General features: G+C 36.0%; 1 protein-coding gene across 1 annotated transcript in view; it reads right to left on the bottom strand.

Moving 5' to 3' along the window:
* spon1b (spondin 1b) overlaps positions 1–20722 on the bottom strand; it is an 82661-nt gene extending 61939 nt beyond the window's left edge. Inside the window, exons 1-6 of the mRNA XM_016259490.1 lie at positions 20495–20722; positions 15337–15504; positions 10223–10356; positions 4029–4102; positions 3400–3516; positions 1723–1871 (exon numbers count right to left, since the gene is read on the bottom strand). Of these exons, the coding sequence (XP_016114976.1) occupies positions 1723–1871; positions 3400–3516; positions 4029–4102; positions 10223–10356; positions 15337–15504; positions 20495–20722 (870 nt within the window). The remainder of the gene's footprint in view (positions 1–1722; positions 1872–3399; positions 3517–4028; positions 4103–10222; positions 10357–15336; positions 15505–20494) is intronic.
* Positions 20723–21235: the final 513 nt, after the last annotated feature.

Raw genomic sequence — 21235 nt, 5'->3', positions numbered from 1 at the left:
AATAGCTCTTAATTATTCTGTAATGTTGAAAGGCGATAGTCAATGGTTAAAAAATGGGGGGGGGGGCAATTTTATAGAGAAATCAGTATTGGTATCATTGATACTGGCCTTCAGTCATAAAAAAAGATGCCATTAAACAGATATTAAAAAATATACTATCTTTATGTTGTTTGTACATTAATTTGAAGATTGAATGTGAAATTATTGCAACATAAAAGTATATTTAAAAACTTTAATGTTAGGTTGAATTAATCGCGATTAATTTCAGAAAAATATGCGATTAATTCGTTAATTTTTTTTAATCGAATGACAGCACTGATATATATATATATATATATATACACACACACATACACACACACACACACACATATACTTAATTATTTGTAATTTAATAAATATATAGTATAGTTTATATAAATATAAATATTTTATGTGTGTATTAGGCTACATGTGTATATTATATTTAACCTATATAGCTAGGATTACACACCCAACACTTCATTAGAAATTAATTTGACCAAAAACAAAATGTCTGTCCTATTTGAATGTGGGTGAAGCCGTAAAGATTCTGTGATCATCAATCTGAGATGTGTCAAGATGTGCACTGCAAATCCACCTACAGTGCATTGTGCAAAAGACAAATGGGAACATGTAGGGTATGAACCTTTCCCAGGTGACCTTTAAAACCCTCATGGAGGCAGCCCGTGTTAACGCTGAATTATACTGCACACACCTTCCTACAAAGCTGCTAACTGACCTTCCGTCTCAGACTGCATGCGATTGTTAAAGTGTCTTTCAAGAGATGGAAATTAACATTAAATTACGGAAATGTGAAGATTAGCTGATACTGATTAATGTGTTTAATTAAGATGCTAGGCAGAACCCTCCGTTAACTGATCAACCTTTGACATGTTATTTCCGATGCCGTGAGTGCGTGGGGAACTTCAGAAACATAAAATGAGTGCCAAGCAACTTTTGATGGCGTGAAAGCAATAAGTAAGCTAAAGGAATTTTATTTGATTTTGTGGGTGCTGACAAAACTTTAAATCAATTATTATAGATGAAAAACGTCAGTGAGGGTATTGCTTCTAGTACTGGGGATTTTGATTCATCCCAGTGACTCAAATCTTTTGATTCCATTCACCAATATGATTCATTCTTTCTGTAAATTAGCCTATATCATTAGGCTGAGACAAATATCTTTTCATCTATTGTGAGTCAATGAATCAATGACTGAGTCATTCACAACCAAAATAAGTCTTGTTATGCCTTATTAAACTTTATGTCTTCAAGTCAGCTAAAAGATGAAGAAATAGCTTTCAAGCACAATAAGCTCTTGCTCAACCAAATAAAATAAAGCAGATTGATTTGTTTTCCTCCATTTTGTCAACTAGTGCCGACATTTATCAAGCAACCAAAGCAGTCATGCACTTCCAAGGAAGATTTTCAGTGTGAGTGGAAGAGAAAGAGAACGATTCATTCACTTAAAAAGATTTGTTCAAAAACGCACACTCATTTACTTAAACGATTCATTCAGATTCGTCCCTTTTGGCTAGTTTTAAAATAATCAAAAAGCAAATCACAAACAGCGAATTGAAAAAGCATCAGAAATGTAATGAGCCTAATCCTGGCCAATGAAAAACATTTCAATTCAATCTCTGTCGGATAAACAGCTGCTAATCCCACTAAAAGCACATCTTGGCTTGAAAGAAGGCCTACCTTTTGTCGAATCTCCTCCTCCATTTTGACGGGTGATCCATACTCAGCCACCTGCTTGACTCCTTCACTGGCGAAACCTCCATACTCCCATAACACATAGCTTCTCGAGTGAGATGCGCCAATGAGAGCCGACCAATGATTAGCACGTCCTTTGGGACAGAAACAACAGCGGTGAACAAATAACAAATCTTTCAAACTGCAGCTTCATATAAAGCTAAATCCTCCCAGTTAATTGCACTTCTGAAGTATCTTGTTCTCTAGCATGTATCTTCACACATCTAAGCTTCTACTCTTGTCTCTCTTTAAAGAGCCTACCGCATACATCAATGTCTGTTTCCACAGACCCATTAACTAGCAGCAGTGCACTATGTGACAACATCTGCCTGACTTCTCTTATCTCACAAAGTATCACGGCCCAGGCTGTAGTCTTGCCTGCTTGCCAGACAATAAATAACAGATTGGATCATTGCTGCCACACACATCCAGTAGGTAACGAACCAGCTCTCCTGCTGAGTGCTATATTTGCAAACCAGCCCTGAGAGCTACAGCTGCAAGAAAAAGATATTGCTGCCCACCTCTGCCCATGTTACCATTCTTTCTGCAAGACACTTTTTTAAATTTTTTGTAAAATCAGTGTGGCATTAAACATATCAAGAATGTGTTTTCAGTGCTCTTTAAAACTCAATTGTAATACCTGACTGTTAAAACTATATTTTTGCAATTTATATATAAAAAAAATAAAAGAGTTTGTAAAACTTTGCCACGTTACACTTATAAAGATGCTGGATGATTTCAAACACGTTTATCAAACTGAAAGAGAACATGGAAAATGCATGGAATATAGCAAATGTCTTACATTTCATTTAATTTCATATACTTACATTTCTGTGTAAAAAATAAATAAATAAAAAACTAAAACTAAAAAAAAATTATAATAAAAAGCAGATGTTGTCTGGTGGTCTTCTGAACAAAATCTGATATTTCATACTTTAATGTTAATTACTAATATTAGTAACTATATATTAAAAATAATTACAAATATAAGTAACTACATATTAAATAATATTCTGTCACATTATTACAATTATAGTGCAAACTTTTCAATCACTAAATTTACAGCATCTACATTTGATTTGATTTATAGTATAGATAAATTACAAAATTATCAAATTGTCAAATTTTTTAAAATGTAATACCAAAAATCAGCAAAATGAAAATGTGTTTTATAGGCAGGATACTGCACAACCCTAGGACAATGTACCTCACAATGTAATAATATTATTTTAGAATAATATAATATTTTACATAATATTTAATCATGTTAATCTTTGTTGATTTATTAATTTTACTATTAATTCATATTTTAGTTTTTATTTTAATTTAAGTAAATTTATTACTGCATGTGCTTTTGTCATTTTTATCAGTTTTTTTTCTTTGTTTAGATTTAATTTCTATTCATTTTAGTTTTAGCTGTAGTCATTTTAGTACTTCTATTTAAACTTATTTCAGTTAACACCCTTTCTGATTTTTAAGCTAAAGTTCTCCATCTAACATTTATACTTTATTTCAGCTTTATTTCAATAAATGAAAACTGTTTTAAATGATTTTAGTTTTAATTAACAATAACAATACTGATGTGATTACTGTGCTTTTTTGTCTCAAAGGGTTTGTTCTTACTTGGGTAGTCTTTGGGATGCTCCTTCTCAGACCAGTTTCCATAGAAAGTGACTCTATACTTGGCAGTTCCACAAGCACAGCACTCTTGAATAGGTTTTTCAGTCATCGCAACTGGATCTGCAATGCACAACGATCAGAAGATTATAGTTATTTATCTTCAATTGCATTGTGTCCATTATTTCCATTTTACATCCTTATTTTCAACCAACTGCTGAGAATCTACGTTTCTCCTTTTCTTGTCACATAATAATGCATACGTGCATTTAACTGCCTCCTTCCACACACACTCTAGCCCAGGGTTCCTCAAATCTTGCCCTGGAGGGCCAATGTGCTGCAGAGTTTAGCTCCAACCCTGATCAAACTCACCTACCTGTGATTTTCTAATGATCCTGAAGACACTGATTAGCTTGCTCAGGTGTGTTTGATTAGGGTTAGAGCTAAACTCTGCAGGAAAGTGGATCTCGTGGGCCAGATTTGAGGATCCCTGCTCTAGCCTATACAAATATTAAACATACACAAACTGATGTGGCATGCATAAACACAACCATTTAAAAGGCATATATTTTATTTAGGAACATGTAAAAATGTTATCAGAGGGATGTGCATAAGAAACCCAGCTTTAAAATTACCTTTCTCACAGAGTCTTTTGGTAAGTGAGCCCTCATCTTGGAAGAAAATGATTCTTCGCTGCACAACACTGGCCCTGTAACGAAGACATTACAATGTTCATCCAACTTTTTCTGCCTTTTATCTGTCTTTTAGATATAGTTCTGAGAAAGTGCGCTTTTACATTTACTGTACCACCATTATCACATTCAAAATTGTATTGTAGTGGGAACAGATGATGCATCTTTTTAACAAAGGCTTCCGTGCATAATGCTGCATTTGCATAATGTTACTATCCGAGAGCATATTTCAATGACTCCAGTCAGCATCCTGAATGCTTTAAACAGTTCAGCTTTTAAAATGAAGCCGTATAGAGACATCAACTGATGCCAATATGTTTAGCAAGCTTTGGAGAAAAAGCAAATGTATTCAAGAGCACCATCTATGTTCAGGGGGTGGTGGAGGTTTGAATCTCTTTTAAACCTGCCGCTGATGGAGTACCCCAGAGACCTAGCCACACTCGGCTTAGATCGACCCATGTGGAATATCAATGGTAAGTCCTGCAACTATCCCACTAGAGCCCATTGCAATTGCTGTCAGTCAAGGATGTGGCATGTGGTAGGTCTGACCGTAACTCTATGCCCTCTTGAGAATAATCCCACATGTTTTATGTGGGTGGCTTACAAGAGAATCTGGTGCTGGCCTTATCAAAATGTGAAGGTGTCTACAAATATGACACATTTTAGCGTCATCTGTGCTTTGCAAAGTGCATTTTGAGAAATTGAGTAGCACCCTATTTGACATAGAAAAGAACCTTGAATGCTGTTCCTCTTCACGGCCTTTCACTGCAAACACAATGCAAAAGAAACAAAACGAAATGCCACCCAAATCTAAAATAAAGCAGGATCAGATCATAAGATGTATTTGTATTATTGAATTACTGCAGAGAGGTGCACTGTTTGACAGAAAATGTTTGATTGCAGTTTCTCTTCAAGGACCTTTCAAAACAAACACTGTGCAAAAACAGTGTGAACCACTGCCAAATATATATTTTTTTAAAGTTAGCAGCAAAAATAAAGTAAAACATGTGGAGTCAAGTCTACAGGTGTATTTGTACTAATAATTCTTTTATAAATTATTTAATTACTGCAGGTTTGAATGAAATTAATTTACATTTAGTAGCTGCTTTTATCCAAAGCGACTTGCAAATGAGGACAATAGAAGCAATCAAAACCAACAAGAGAGCAACAATATGTAAGTGCTGTGACAACTCTCGGTTAGCCTAATGCAGTATATGTAGCACGTTTTTAAAAAATATAATAAATAAAAATAAAACAAGTAGATAGAATAGAAAAAAACAACAACAACAGGGAATGCTAATGCTAGAGGCACTTTTGTCTTTTTAAATATAACATGTAGTTAGAATAAAAAACAGTTTTTTTGTTTGTTTAAATTAAAAAAGAAAACAAGTAGATAAAATAGAATTAGAATGGAGAATGCTAGAGTTATAGGGTCAAATGAAGATGTTTAGGCCTATATTAACATTTGTATACAATTGTTTCACAAGTATAAAATGGTTGAACCTGACTCTTAAGCAGAATTTTTAAAAGGAACTATAAATATTAATCCATTAACTACAATAAAACATGAAATTTAATTAAAACATGTATATTAAAATATGTATATAATAAATAATATATTATTTATTAAACAAATTTGTTTTAATTGTTTTTATGTAAAATTATAGACTGTATATATAATAATGGATGAGAAAAAAAACATAGTATACAAATAAAAACAATGCCAATATTACACAATATTACAAAATATAACATTAAAAAATGTATAACTCACTAATTTTTCTAAAGAAACACTGTCCTACAGTGACACCAGGAGGTAAAGTTACAACGGGAGTACGCGTCTGTCTCGCCTCTCCTGAGCCCACTGAGTTTTAACAGACCCCCTAAAGTGTGAAGTGGGTTTAGTGGGGGGTAACTGAGAATGAATGGGGTAAAATCACATGAGATATGCGATATGATTTGATAAGACTGGTTGTTTTGCTGTGACTGGTTCATGTGATAAATCTCACCTCTTGTGTTCTTGCGAATTCCACGTTCACGAATCAGTCTGAATAAACAATATAATGGTGTTAATGTAAAGGAGTTAATAAAAAAAAAAGTAAACAACTTGCACACTTAGATATAACCTCTTTGTTATGTCAAAATAAGACTTAAAATGGTATGAAAACATGATCTGTGGGAGTTTTTAGTGAGTAATCAGCTTGGGGAAATTTAAAGTAAATCTCCGCATCTGTGACCAATATTTACCGAGCTGATAATCCGTCATCAAAACGATCCCGATCCTTGAAATCAGCTTGGGACATCCCTAATAGTTATACGACAGATCACAGCTTATGCCTGTATTCCAAAGGGTCTATGAACATATGTGCATTTGGTGTGAAAGTGACGTGACTTGTATAAAAAGTGTAAAGGTTACACGAAAGGCTCTTAATAGTGGCCAACAAAGTATGACTGCTCAGGACTTGATCCATTCTTTTAAAAACGTCTTAAGACGTCTACTCTGCTGGTATTTGGTCTTGATCGTCTCATCTGAGCACCTGAAAGTCATTCATCTCCAGAATCCCAAAGCTTGTCAACAAAACCATCACGTTTACCGCATCTTATCTGCCTTCCAAAGCTTGATGGCACCAGAGAATCAAAGGAAACAAAATCCAGATCAAAACTTCCTTCCAATCCCTGGTCTGTTTGACATTTCACTAGAAAAGTGCTGGAGGGATTCCAGATGTAATTGCACTTTTATTTGATGTTCATTGGGCACTGTTGCCAGTTGTGTTTCGGAGCCTGAGCGCTGGCATTCAGCCCGGTGCTACAAGGTGCAATGTCTCCACAGTTCTGACACGCCAAGGCAAAGTGACAGCAGATCCAACACTTTGGCACAGCAGATGCTTCCCTGAAAATGTTTATTGGAAAAAAAAACAGACATCCCTGCCCTAATAAGACAGATGGATAAATTAAAAGCTACAATAATAATTCCTCAAGTTCGCAGATGGACGGAGACGAGACCTGGGTAGGTGATATGGGTTCTGAGTGAGGTAGAGGAGAGATTGCTATTCTTTTTAAGAAGTAAAAAAAAAAAAGAGGACGGGGGTCAGAGACAGGACAAAAGGGATGAATGAGTAAGTAGGTGATAAAGAACAGGAGAGAATGAGAGATGGACACTAGCTCATAAATACACTGTGAAGGTTTTAATTGTCTCAACATCAATTTAATTTCACAACTGCTACACAAGCAAATTTAAATCTGCTTTACTAAGTAGTAGTACTAATCAGGGGCTCATTTAAAGGGTTAGTTCAACCAAAAATGAAAATTAGCCCACAAATTACTCACCCTCAAGTCATCCTAGGTGTATATGACTTTCTTCTTTCAGACGAATACTGTCAGAGTTACATTAAAAATTGTCTTTGATCTTTCAAGCTGTTTAATGCCACTCAGCGGGTGTTGCATGCATCAGTTCAAAAGAAGTTAAATAAAAAGCGCCCATCCATAAAAAAAGTGTCTCACACGGCTCCGGGGGGTAAACAAAGGCCTCCTGTAGCGAATCGATGCGTTTTAGTAAGAAAAATGTCCATATTCAAAACGTAATAACCACTTTAATGTAGCTTGCACCAACAGTCCTACACGGAAGCAGCTCCGGGCGGAGGACGTATGAGGTCAGCATTGCGCATGTGCCTGTGGGTCTCGTGAAAACCAACGTTTGTTAACAGGAGCAAAGGAAGCAAAGTTTCCTTACTTTAGCAAAGGAAAACCAGTCTCCTCTTGGATTATATCGAAATCCTTCGACATTCTTCTTTACAAATCCTCGTTTTGTACTTCTAATAAGTGACCATTGTTTTGTTTTGATCTCTCCCCTGCGCTTCCGCGTGCGTCACTTCTGAGCGGCGTTTGCACAAATCTGACCTCCATACATCATCCGCCCGGAACTGCTTCCAGTGTACAACAGTGAGCGCAAGCTAGATTAAAGTGATTATTACGTTTTGAATATGGATATTTTTCTTACAAAAATGCATCGATTCACTACAGGAGGCCTTTGTTTACCCCCCCGGAGCCGTGTGAGACCCATTTTTTTGGATGGGTGCTTTTTATTTAACTTCTTTTGGACTGATGCATGCAACACCCGCTGAGTGGCATTAAACAGCTTGAAAGATCAAAGACCATTTTTAATATAACTCAGACTGTATTCGTCTGAAAGAAGAAAGTCATATACACCTAGGATGACTTGAAGGTGAGTAATTTGTGGGCTAATTTTCATTTTTGGGTGAACTAACCCTTTAAGCAGTTGCATCACTTTTATGTGCATTATTTCAATGGAAAAATATATATTTATTCACAAACCTGTTACAATATCATGACAGAACAAAGGCTGACTGAATGACACTTTCATTTAAGCTGAACATTGGATTAGCCAACAATTTTCCAAAATGTAAAATATTTACGAATTGCCATGTGATTGTGTTGCAAGTTTACCCAAAAATTAAAATCCTCATCAGTTATTCACCTTCGTGTTATTTAAAAATCCCTAAGACTTTCATTCATCCTCGAAACATAAATGAAGATATTTGAACCCTGTATTTAAACCTGAGAGATTTCGGTTTCGCCATTGAAAGTCCATTCCACCCTTACTCTGAAAACTCTTCAAAAAGTTCATAAAGACATTGTAAAAGTAATCCACATGAATCGAATGGCTTACTCCAAATCTTCGTTCACATAATGCTTAGTGGATACTACATTTGACTTAAAACTTATTTCACAATCATTAAAAAATTCAAAAAATTAAATAGAGTGTCCATGCACACTTCAGTCTCTCGCAACAGCAGTAGGTCAGCCAGATTCCTTTAACCCGTTTTTCAAATACTTCAGTTTTCCGAATGCTATAAATTTGGACATATTACTCTTTTCAAGTACTGTTTTTCGCCTACTCTATAGTATGAAAGTAGGCATATTTAGACACAGTGCAGGTCTTCAGAGGAGACAACTGCATGACCAAACTTGACATGCAAGAACACCTCAAACATGCTTACATGACATGCAAAAACAAACCTTATTAGTTCTTGCAAAATGTACTTGCGTGATGCACGAGAACAAATCTCATTGGTTCTTGCATTTCAAACAAGCACGTTTGAGATACATTTACAATATTTGAAGGGGCACAGGTGGTTGGCTCAAAAAAAAGTCCAGTGTCCATAAGCAAAACTGGCAGGATTCAAGTGGCATCCTTCCCATTAAAATAAATGAGAATTCTAACAGAGAGCTTTCTACTGGTATTATAGACCTCACTGGTTCACAACAAGTGTAAACAGGCCAACACAGTGGCATTCAGAGGCTTTCAGAAAGTGAGAGTTGTTGGAAAGCGTGTTTTGAGGGTAGGCACCCAAAATGTGGAACAATGCACATACGCATCGTGTCCAACTGGAGCGAAAAGAGAGACTTTCAGATGTCTTTAATGCATCAAACACACTTAAAGTTGTTTATAACCTCAAAAGAAGTGGGAGAAAGAGAGATAAAGATACAAAGACAGCATGAAAACATGAGGGGGTGGAGTGGAATCACTGACACCACAACACCGACAGATAATTCAGATTTTGTTTGGTTGAAGACCACTGTTGTGTGCTTGTGCGCCTGCTGTATGTAAAGGAAACTCAAGTGTGAGGATGTTGTTTGGATGCTCAGAATATTTTAAAGCTTTCAAAGTTTCTTAATCATATTTGATTCGCAGCCTCCAATAGATGATGGGAAGACTCAAGGGCGACTTCAATGGCTCAAGATTAATATTCAATAACCGCCCAACATCAATCAATCATAATCACATCTTCCATCGATAGTCCTAAATGTATTTCTGTTTACTCAGCTTCAAATATGATCGAAAAAGACTTTGTTTTCCTTTTTCAGTACTTTCCCAGAAGGTGACTGATAAAACGCTCACTAAATGAGATGAGTGCTCAGAATCAGTATTGTATTAGACACTAAACTCAGTGTAGAGCCCCAGACTGTACCCCCGTTCTGTTTTATTTTCTATTTATTCAACAATCTATCAGTTCAGCACCACAGACTTTTATATTTTTAGCCTAAATCCATGGATTCTCATTCAATTATTGCTATCCAAGACCAGAATAATAGTGAAAAGTAATACAATAACTCACTTGAGAGTGACGCAACCACTGCCAGAAGGTGGCGCTGTCCAGAATACCTGTATCCTTGTGCGTCTTCTGGGAATGCTCTCTGTGACGGCCGGGGGGCAGTTGGTCATGAACTGTGTGTCACTTTCATCAATGAGCTGTGGAACAGGGAACTGGGTTCAGTAAGATTATTTAATGTTTTTATAGAAAGAATAGAATTCTATTGTAGAGGAATAGAAAGAACAGTATTTATTTGAAGAGAAATATTTTGGTAACATACTAAATATTTGTATTTACTTTTTTGATCAATTTAAACTTTAAACTTGAATGAACAGTAGTAGTATATAGCATAAATACCTACTGTACCATTTAAAAGACTTGAAATATAGAGCACTATATTTTACTATATTTTATTTTATTTTTTGTCTTTTATTAAGTTATACAAACTGTGGTCACTATAAAATGTCATTTTATGGGGAAGTTTTATATGAAAAACTCCATGCCAGAATAAAAGCATTAACATTTGAAACATCACAAGGATGAGTAAATCATTTTAATTTTTTTGGAGAGTCTTGGAAATAAAATAAAAACAAATGGCATACGAAATTCCAAGAATCTAATTCATTTCTTTTTTTTTTGGCCAATTACGCAACAGTTTCCAACTAAACCGTAAACTAGTACCGTAAATGAGCTCAGTGATGTAGAATCAAATTTCATTTTGTGGGCCAAGATGACTGTACATGAGAGCCATTTCAACATCTTTCAGTGGAGAGGACAAATATTTGTAACTGACGGTTCTGTGCTACTTCAACCTAGAGCTCATGTTAACCCATGAGGCAACATTTTGACACACTAGGATCTTCAACATTTGTTGCAACTTTTGGAGAAAAAAATGTCAGTAATTGAGACAAATGCACCTTTGTAATCCACACACATGAATAATAGGCTTTTTAAAATGCTGATTAAATGTCTGATTATAATGCTCTTCTTCATCATTTGGTCATCATTCGATTAATTACTGCTTCCATTATAACTAAAAATGTAATTTAAACTTCCATTTTTAATAACATTGTTTAATCACTTGCTTTCCTCAGGCGGTAATATTGCAAAGTTAATTGCGCCAAGCAAATAGCACTGAGCTTTATGGAAAAAAGTGATATAAAAGCCTAATTTAGAAAGAATAGTAGTGCGTTTATGCTAAAATGAATGACAGCTAATTTAAACACTCACTGTCTGGTTGAATGGGATTTTGAGTGCTCAGTAAATAAGATACAGGTCATTGCTCTGAAATACCTCATGCGAAATAATTTAGTAAATTTAACAAAGAGTGAAAAATTTAAGGGGGTCTGAATACTTTCCGTACCCACTGTATATATATATATATATATATACATATATATGACCCTGGACCACAAAACCAGTCATAAGTAGCACAAGTATGTTTGTAGCAATAGCTCAAAATACATTGTATGTGTCAAAATTATAAATTTTTCTTTTATGCCAAAATTCATTAGGATATTTAGTAAAGATCACGTTCCATGAAGATATTGTGTACAGTTCCATACCGTAAATATATAAAAACTTGACCTCCATGCATCATCCGCCCGGAACTGCTTCCGTGTAGGACTGTTGGCACAAGCTACATTAAAGTGATTATTACGTTTTGAATATGGATATTTTTCTTACAAAAACGCATCGATTCGCTACAGGAGGCCTTTGTTCACCCCCCGGAGCCGTGTGAGACACTTGTTTTTAATGGATGGGCGCTTTTTATTTAACTTCTTTTGGACTGATGCATGCAACACCCGCTGAGTGGCATGAAACAGCTTGAAAGATCAAAGACGATTTTTTTATATAACTCCGACTGGATTCGTCTGAAAGAAGAAAGTCCTATACACCTAGGATGACTTGAGGGTGAGTCATTTGTGGGCTAATTTTCATTTTTGGGTGAACTAACCCTTTAAGGCTGGTTTTGTGGTCCAGGGTCACATATATATATAAAAAGTAAAAAAAAAAGTACATGTAATATGAATTCCAGATGTACATTTCTGCTACTGTTGGTAAAACCACATTGTCCAAGTGATGGAAAATTCCATTGGGGATGGAGGAGAACAATTTTGTTTGCATGTTTCAAAACGAAATCGCTGCCAAATGTCCATCGAAGAGTAAAATCCATGCACGTGGTGAAAGTTCTTCCTCCCTCTTTCTCACTCTCTCTCGTTCTCTCCATTTCCACTTCCCACTCTTTCACACACACATGCAGTCATGCAAACCCAAAGCTGCACACAGTATCCTCTGGTTCTGTTCTTCATTTCTGCAAAGAAAGTAAAAGCTGCAATTTTGGCATCTCAAGCAACCTTGTCGCACCCTTGTTCAGACTAAAAACAAAACGGTGAACCGGAAACTTCTGAACTGATAGGGAAACTAGGCTAAACTTTGTAAAGATATGCTTGAGCCATAGGACTGTGCAACAGTCGCTCTCCAAGTGTTTATTTTAAAAGAGGCCATGCGGGCCAAGCAGCCTGGTGCATTGTTTCCTGGGTAAAAAAGAGCTGTAAGTGGCTGCCTTAAAAATGCTGCGAACCAGCTGGGGGAAAGTTGTACAAAACAGAGGAGAGGAGAGGAGAGACGTGTTTGTTTTAATTGTGGCTCCTGGCGAGGCTGTGTGGCCCTGCTCCTGAGGGACAGCGAAAGCCGTTTTCGGTTTGCTCTCTTAAACTCTCCCTCTTTCAGTTTGTCTCTCTCGCACGCACAAAACTCCGTGGCTTGAGTGAATAACCACATCTCCTGAAGGAATTGGGGATGTTTCATCTTCAAGGGGTTCCTTGGAAAGATTAAGCAAAACGAATGGCGAGATGTCGCGATGTTTATTTCAGCCATGCTGGTTTGGCCCGAGAGTTGTTTGTCAATTCGTGCTAGCATAAGAAGTGCAACAGCTTTGTATATGAACTGTCATGATGACTGATGAATATTAATATTTTGAAAGGCACGGTAAACAGACATGGGTAGCAAACAACTCGGAATGAGGTTATGTCTGCAAACTTTTCTGAGTTTAACATCTTCAATATATCAAAATGTAATGCAGCAAACATCTAGATAGGTTTTATTTTGCAGATAATGCAGGTCACGGTCAGGGTCATTGATCAAATTACTGAACTGAACTTCTCAAAGATTTAAAGCTTCACACAGCAAATGTGTTTGCAATCATTTTCAATGGGCAAAAATTACATTACACAAGAGCAACCTAATAAATGGGTCAAGCTCCCTGCTAAACTTGGGCTTGTAAAAATAGATTCCCATGTTATAAATTGTGTCATTATACTAGAGGACATGTTAATGTTTCTTTCGGACATTATATCACACAATATATTTTATATATATAAATATAAAAAAATAAAGAAGGGTTCATGAGATGCTGCTCATTTTTTAAATCCTGATCTATTCCATTAAAAACTGATACTTTATACAAAAATATAAAAAGGGCTTCGGTAATATACATAACTTGAATTAACTATTTTACCTTTCTGGATTTTAATTCAAGTAAAAAAAAAAGATTCTCATTAACAAAAATGTAAACATCAATTTACATTGTATATTTTATAATATTTCATGGTCATTTTTGTTAAAAAAAAATACTAAAAAGCAGGTTTGAAAATATCAATTTACAAAATAAATGATAAAAATAATAATAAAAAAAAAAAAATATATATATATATATATATATATATATAAAACCTTAAGTAAACAAAACATGAACAACATTATAAAAAACTAAACTAAAACAAAGATTACATTTCTAAAAAAGATGTTTTCATTTTCAACATCTCGAACATCATTTTTCATCATTGCTCATACATTTAGGACAAACCACGGCTTTTTATCTTTGTCTCTTGTCCTTTTGCAGTTGCCTTTATTGTGTTTTTTAATTTATTCGATTTAGTCTGTCAAGACGAGAACCCCCAGTTAAAGACCTCAACAGAGGACGTCTGCTAACATCCGCCAGGCAATCTGAGTGTTGAAAAACACAGAGGTAAGGAGTGTTGAGCGGCAACCACAGCTAATGAGATCTGGGAGGAGAGATGCCACGCTAACAGCCTTCCTGCTTCAGTCTGGGAAGCACTGCGGCTTGATGTGGAGAGCACTAAATGATAGGGGTCCTGTCTTTCAGAAAGGACACGGCTCTGAGACGGTTAGTGCGTTACCAATGAGGAGCAGCATGTCTGAGACTACTTCACACAGTTCTGCTCGCTGGCAAAATATGGATCTGAAATCCCTAAAACGCTTAACCCTCAGATGCTGGCATCCACAACAGCTATCACACCGGGGTGATTTCCTTTGACCTTTACTTATAATTCCATGACTTTCCTCACTATATGTTAGTTGTTGTTTTTTTAGCTTATGACAACCTAAACCACCAACAAAAGAGTTGATGCTCCAATTACCCCTGGAATATTATCTCAAAATGCATAATTTTGGGTGATGGGAAAAAAAGAATAAACATAAAATAAATAAATACAATAATTATTTATCTCTCTATAGGCTTAAATATAGAATAGTATAGTATAGTTTAGTAATATAAATATTTTATAACATTTTGTCTCCCAAAAGTCTAAAGAAAACTTCATGATACTCAATATTGAAAAATACCAAGAAACATGCATTTGAAAGCCACATTTTAGTCAATATGTTATAATTTTTTTGACAACATAAAATCAAAGTGTAAAAGTGTTCTTGCACCAAGCACATATATATATATATATACATATACATATTCATAGATAGATAGATATACAAAAAATTAATACAACCAAAAAGAATACAATGATTACTAATTCCATAGATTTCCTCTTTATATGTTAGTTTTTTTTTATCTGGCTAATAAAAATGTTGATGCACCACATTAGTAACATCATTTTGGGCCAAAAAAAGGGTATGACCACATTCTTGTTTCTGGTTTTTTTTATTCATGCATCAAAGGGTTAATGATAATTTTTCTTCCTAAAACAACCCACATCTAAATAAAAACTTGCAGACGCAACCCGACATAAACTGCAAAACATTTCGCAGAGACTGCAATTAGGCTCATCTTTGACTTCCATAGTTCAAGGCAGTTATATGGGGTCACCGCAATCCCTCACCTTGAAAGTGCCGGCGTAATCATCAGGAGTGACACCCTCCCTTCCTTCCTTCAGAGCAATGAGGGTAAAGCCACGAAAGTAAGATGGGCTGGAGGCATACAAACTCACTGGATAGAGAGAGAGAAAGAGAGAGCGAACAAAATATAGGTCAGAGGTACCAGAAATGAGCTAAACAGCAGGTCAGATCTCAACAGTGTGCCAGGGCAAGTCACAAACTGCTCTCGCATTTGGCACATATGTTTGCGTGTAAGCGTGTGGGTTGTGCAAGTGCTTTTCACATGGAGCGGTGAATACATATGCATGTACAAACACGCCGGGCATAACACCCTCATAAAAAGGCATCTGCTGCTTAATGAAGGCCACTTACACAAATCCAAATTGCAGTGAATATCAGGTTATGGAGCGTTTTGACATTAAAATGATCCCTGACAAGTAAATTATCATGTCAACATTCAAATATAACCCAGGTTATACTGAAAAATAACAGTTGTTCTAATGTTTTCGAACAAATTCTTACTCGCGTAGGTAGGACTGGTTAGTAACAGTTTGTAACAGTGGTTTGTAACAGTTTAACCGGTTAGCAATGTCCATGATTCTTCTAAGGTGACAGTAAAAGCTGTGGGAAAACAAAGGATTTAAAGGACAAAAACACATTTTGAAAGTATAATTTCATATTATTATGATTGAAAAACCAATTATAATGGATGTTAAATTGCAGAACTGGTTTTATCCGAATCAGCAGGTATCATTTGACATATGACAATATTAAATCTACATAAAAAAATTTAAAAAAAAGTATAAATAGAAGGACTGACCAGACATGGAGGTTGTAACACTTTTATACTATACTCCACTTTTATATAAAAAAAATACTATTACACTATACTCCACTTTTATAAAAAAAAAACTATTATACTATACTCCACTTTTATAAAAAAAATACTATTATACTATACTACACTTTTATTAAAAAAAAGGGACTATACAAGAACAGAATACATTTACAACACTTGTTAAAGTTGCTCGCTTAGAGTTGAATACATTTCTATAAATAGATTCAGACTTTAAACAAAACCTTGACACAGACGCCTGACATTCTTGGTGAGACGCTCTGAGGAGAAAGAGAGATCGCGAATGTTTGAACAGCCGTGAGCTGCAGCAGCAGGAGAAAAGAATCTCAGTGGGCTGCGCACTAAAGAGACATGGAGGATGATTTTGGGAACTCCTCCGTCTGTTATGCTTGTTTATGCAAGGGAATGATTTGAGGGCTCATGTTTTTAATAGGAGGAATTAACTGCATTTTTATTTCTGGTCCAACAGTCTTTTAAAACAAGAAATAATTACATGATAATCAAGCAGTATCATTATCACACTGTGTTGATGCACTAAATATCTGTATTCAATCACAACCGTGCTGATCTTCAGTACTACAACATAAACGTAATGTACAACAGTTCTATAAAAGTAATTATGGGGTAACGTATTCTTCAAACAAAATACAGACTGAAACTGGACCAACAAATGTTAGTGGAAGGGAGTGATTTCCTCTCCCTGCTAAAAGCGTTCTGTAATCACGCTCTGCTCTTGCTCCATTTCGGATTTTGCATTTCACAAATAGTGAGAGAAACCCGCTCCGAACGATCATGGACCGAGAAAACACTGATTCTTCGACTTCCATTGAGTCATTGAACTCATTTTGAAATTATGAACATAAATGTTTTATTTCTCAGTTAATGAAACTAGGAGTCTAGGACATTCAAGTTAAATCTTGAGAATATTTTGGTGCCATAATACTGAATATTGTAGTATTACAAACGTATATTTACTTGATTCAACAGGAAACATACATTAGTGTTGAATGGGAAATACATGGCAGTCCAAGCTTGAAATTACTGATGTGGATTCACATTAGTATAGGAGACTTTGTTCCTTACAATTCTGAGTTTACACTAGTCTGACTTTCTTTCTTAATTGTAAGTTTATATCTTGGAATTGAGAGAAAAACAATCCCAGTCATGAGACAAAATGTTGCATTAACCTTTATTTATTTATTTTTATACATTATATTAGTAAATTGGTACAACTTGTAAATATGCATTTCATTGTCATAGCCTTTGAGTTTGCACCAGTTTGGTCTCAGCATCTAATGCCGAGGCAGCGTTTTCTCTTTTTAAATCATTTTGTGGCCCCCTTAAACATTTGCTGAGGCCCCCTGGTTAAGAACCACTGATCTACAAGAATAACTTCTGAACATCTGCATGCAAACTCTGCATATCTGTCTGATCAGAGGGAAGTTAGTGAACCACACCAGCAGATGTCATTAACGCATCCTGACTGACTGCACTAATGCCCACTGGAAATATGCCATAGTAATGAAAATTATTTCCCATTCCCTATTTACAAATGCGGTTATTTAAACCTGTACAAAAGAGTCAGCTTAAAATACACACTCCTTACATCAATTTCTGATATCCTAATATCAGAAATCTAGATCTCTTACTGAACTTCTGAGAATAGGTTTCTTCTATAATTATTTTTGGTTTGTTGGCAAGCCATCTGTAGACAGATTCAGGACAAAACAGCATGCTTCACCAAAAGGGCAAACCAAAGTAGTCACTTTCTAACAGTACAAAGGCCAAACTTAGCCATAAATGTCTATAGAGGACGACCTTCCAGGCTGAGTTGTTAGTTTGGCACCTCACACATTCACTAACCTGTGTGTGATCTTGTCACCCGACCTATTGATCTGCCTGGGGTTGCAACAACTCAAGGGGCTGTGAAATATGGCTGAAGGTTTGTTTGGCTGTATTGCCCCAGTAAGCTTGGGGCTTGTGTGAGAGAAACACACTAGGAGCATTTGAGCTTGTTAATGCTTCAGTTCATCTTTGGCACAGGCTGCACAACTCTAGAGAGAAAGATGAGAAAAGAAAGTTTAGACGAGGTAGACGGAGGGGGAATGGCAATAGGACTGACTTTTTTTATTCCAGGAAGTTTCTGTTTCGTCCAGTTTTTTCACCCATGGAATCCAGTGACATGACGTTCAGAAGTATATATTTAAGAGTCAGTTAAATATAGAGGAAGTAGTGAAACCAGATAAATCATAGACTGTGTTTGTGGTCTGACTGATTGCTGGCAAGACTATTTAAATATGCTAGTCATCTTAAAGGGATACAGTAGTTTGCTCAAAAAATGAAAATTATTGCATTATTTAGTCACCCTCATGTCGTTCTAAACCTGTGTAATTTATTTTTTGTAAAAAAAAAAATTTATAGATATTTTAAGTATATGTATAGAATAGCTTAAAAACAGCACTAAAATTCATAAAAGTAGTTTAGATGACTTGTGCACTATTTCAAGCAAACTCAAGTTATATGGTAGCTTTGCATAAGGAAACCCATGGTATGTACAACTTTGTTTTTATTCTTGTAAAAAATAAACTATATACACACATACGTATGGAAAATAGCAGTGTAGTGAGTCTTCAAAATATCAAATTTTGTGTCCCCCCCCAGACAAAAATAACAGCATACTGGTTTAGAAAGACCAAAGGGTGAAAATTTTACATTTTTGGGTGTACTGTCCCTTTAAGTAACTATCGCAGTATGAAACTGCTTTGCCTCCAGATGTCATTTTGGTAACACTGACTTGAGTCAAACCTATCGGTGATTAAGCCAGATGGCAATTTAATGTCTCACGGAGACAGCTTTTAGTTGCAATAAGATATAGTCTCAAATTTAAGATATAAAAAATTCCAATTGTAAGAAATAGTTGCAATAGTGGGATATAAAATCGCAGTTGTGCGAAAGTCGCAAATGCAAGATAAAGTTGCAATTGTGAGAAAGTGTACATTTTAAAAAAGTCATAATTATGAAAGTTTCAATTGTGGATATAAAAGATGTGAGTTTTTTTTTTACTCTAATAATAGAGTAAAAATAATAGTTTTACTCTAAAGCAGAAACATGCTTCCATTGTCCATTGCAAGATAAGACATAAATCTAAACAGATTTAACCAGCTCACACTGTCTTTAATGACACTACTCAAGGTTACTCTGCAAGAGAGGTACATAGGCAGGCTTATATTGGTTTTAATATCAGGAGTTTTGGCTGCCTGTACTACATTAGCACAGGGGTAGTTATGTCCACAAAGAGCATTGTGTTTGGCCCCCAAAATGGTAAGAACCATTATGCAGGCAAGCACAGTGGCCTGTTGTCCTGAAGTGATAAATGTTCAAATCACTGGCAGCTAATGTACTATGCTGGGGACTTTTTCTCTTAGTAGCATTCTAATTGATTGAGAGGCAAGTGATGCAAAGAAAGTCCATATGCCCAATTCCCTTGAAACACCCTCCATCCTCGAACCTTCCCTTGGTAATTAGTAGGCGTAGCTATGAAGAACGACCATGAGGTCTGCGTTTTCTCTTACCTCAGTTGGCATATCGTATAGGTGATGGTTTTAGACTTTCACTGTAGCTGATTTACAAGGTGTTTTGTACTTTCTGGTTTGAAATTTAAAGCCTGCCTTTACTCCTTTGATAAAGCCTTCGTCTCGGAAATGGCGCAGATATAGTTCGGACAACTGGAACACAGATTACTGGAGAAGTTTTCTGAACCTGGAGACAAGATTTCAGTTGAATAAAATGAACAGAAAAGTCTCGTCTTGTATTGTAATCATATTGACTTATTCTCCTTGACCCTTCAAAGTCTTTCCAAAGGGAAACAATGAAACTGCTTCTTCCTAAGCATCTCTAAAAGTAGCATTTCCTTTTGTCAGGAATCCAAATAAGAATAACAAAGTGTAATATCATGTAAAAGATTTGTCAAAGTTTATGGCAAAAGCACAGAAGGCCTGTTTAATTTTCATAATCCTTTCATTTAATTTTTTTTTCCACTGACTCACAACTGATAGTATAATTAGTATAATTTTTACGTACTAACTCTTAACCAATTAGCTCTCTGCAGACATTTTTAATCATTTTTACAATTAAGGAAAACAATGCACCCCCAATGGACAAAGTATAGGTACAAATAACTGTTGGCCAGAGAGCAAAGGTTTTCCTGCACAGTGATCTTTTGGGGGGGGTAAAAAAAACTACACCGACAGTGACTTTAATGGCATCACATTCTAAATACATTGACATTACAATGGAGTTGGTCCCACCTTTGCAGTTATAACAGCTTCTACTCTTCTGGGAAGGCTTTCCAGAAGATTTTGGAGTGTTTCTGTGGGAGTTTTTGCCCATTCATCCAGTAAAGCATGTGTGAGGTCAGGCCCTGATGTTGGACGAGAAGTTCTGGCTCGCAATCTCCGTTCCAGTTCATCCCAAAGGTGTTGGATGGGGTTGAGGTCAGGGATCTGTGTGGACCAGTTCTTCCGCACCAACCTCATGTAACCATGTCTTTATGAACCTTGCTTCGTGCACTGGGGCACAGTTGTGCTGGAATAGAAAAGGGTCTTTCTCAGACTGTTCCCACAAAGTTAGAAGCATAGCAATGCCCAAAATGTCTTGGTATGGCAGGTATTGTCCTTTTGGCATCTGCCAAATCAGACTGCCAAACAGAGAAGCGTGATTTGTCGCTTCACAGAACAAGTTTGCACTTCTCCAGAGTCCAGTGGTGGTGCATATTTGACCACTCCATTTGATGCTTGCAATTTTCTGGGTGATGTGAGGCTTGCATGCAGCTGCTCAGCCATGGAACAGCTCTTGCTGTACAGTTTCTGAGCTGATATTAATGCCAGTGCCTATGATAGATAGATAACGTTTGCCCATTGTTTGTCAGAGCAAAAATGTGAACTATGGAAAAAAAGCAGAAAAAAAGAAAAAGTTTTTGTACAAAAGTTGGTTGAAAACTTTGCTGCAGATATTTTCTGATATATAACATGATATTCATAGATTTTGTT

The sequence above is a fragment of the Sinocyclocheilus grahami genome, unplaced genomic scaffold (assembly GCF_001515645.1).
Source record: "Sinocyclocheilus grahami isolate Dianchi unplaced genomic scaffold, SAMN03320097.WGS_v1.1 scaffold30.1, whole genome shotgun sequence".
Lineage (NCBI taxonomy): Eukaryota > Metazoa > Chordata > Actinopteri > Cypriniformes > Cyprinidae > Sinocyclocheilus > Sinocyclocheilus grahami.
Note: the sequence above shows the minus strand (reverse complement) of the source record. Positions and strands in the feature narration are given on the sequence as shown.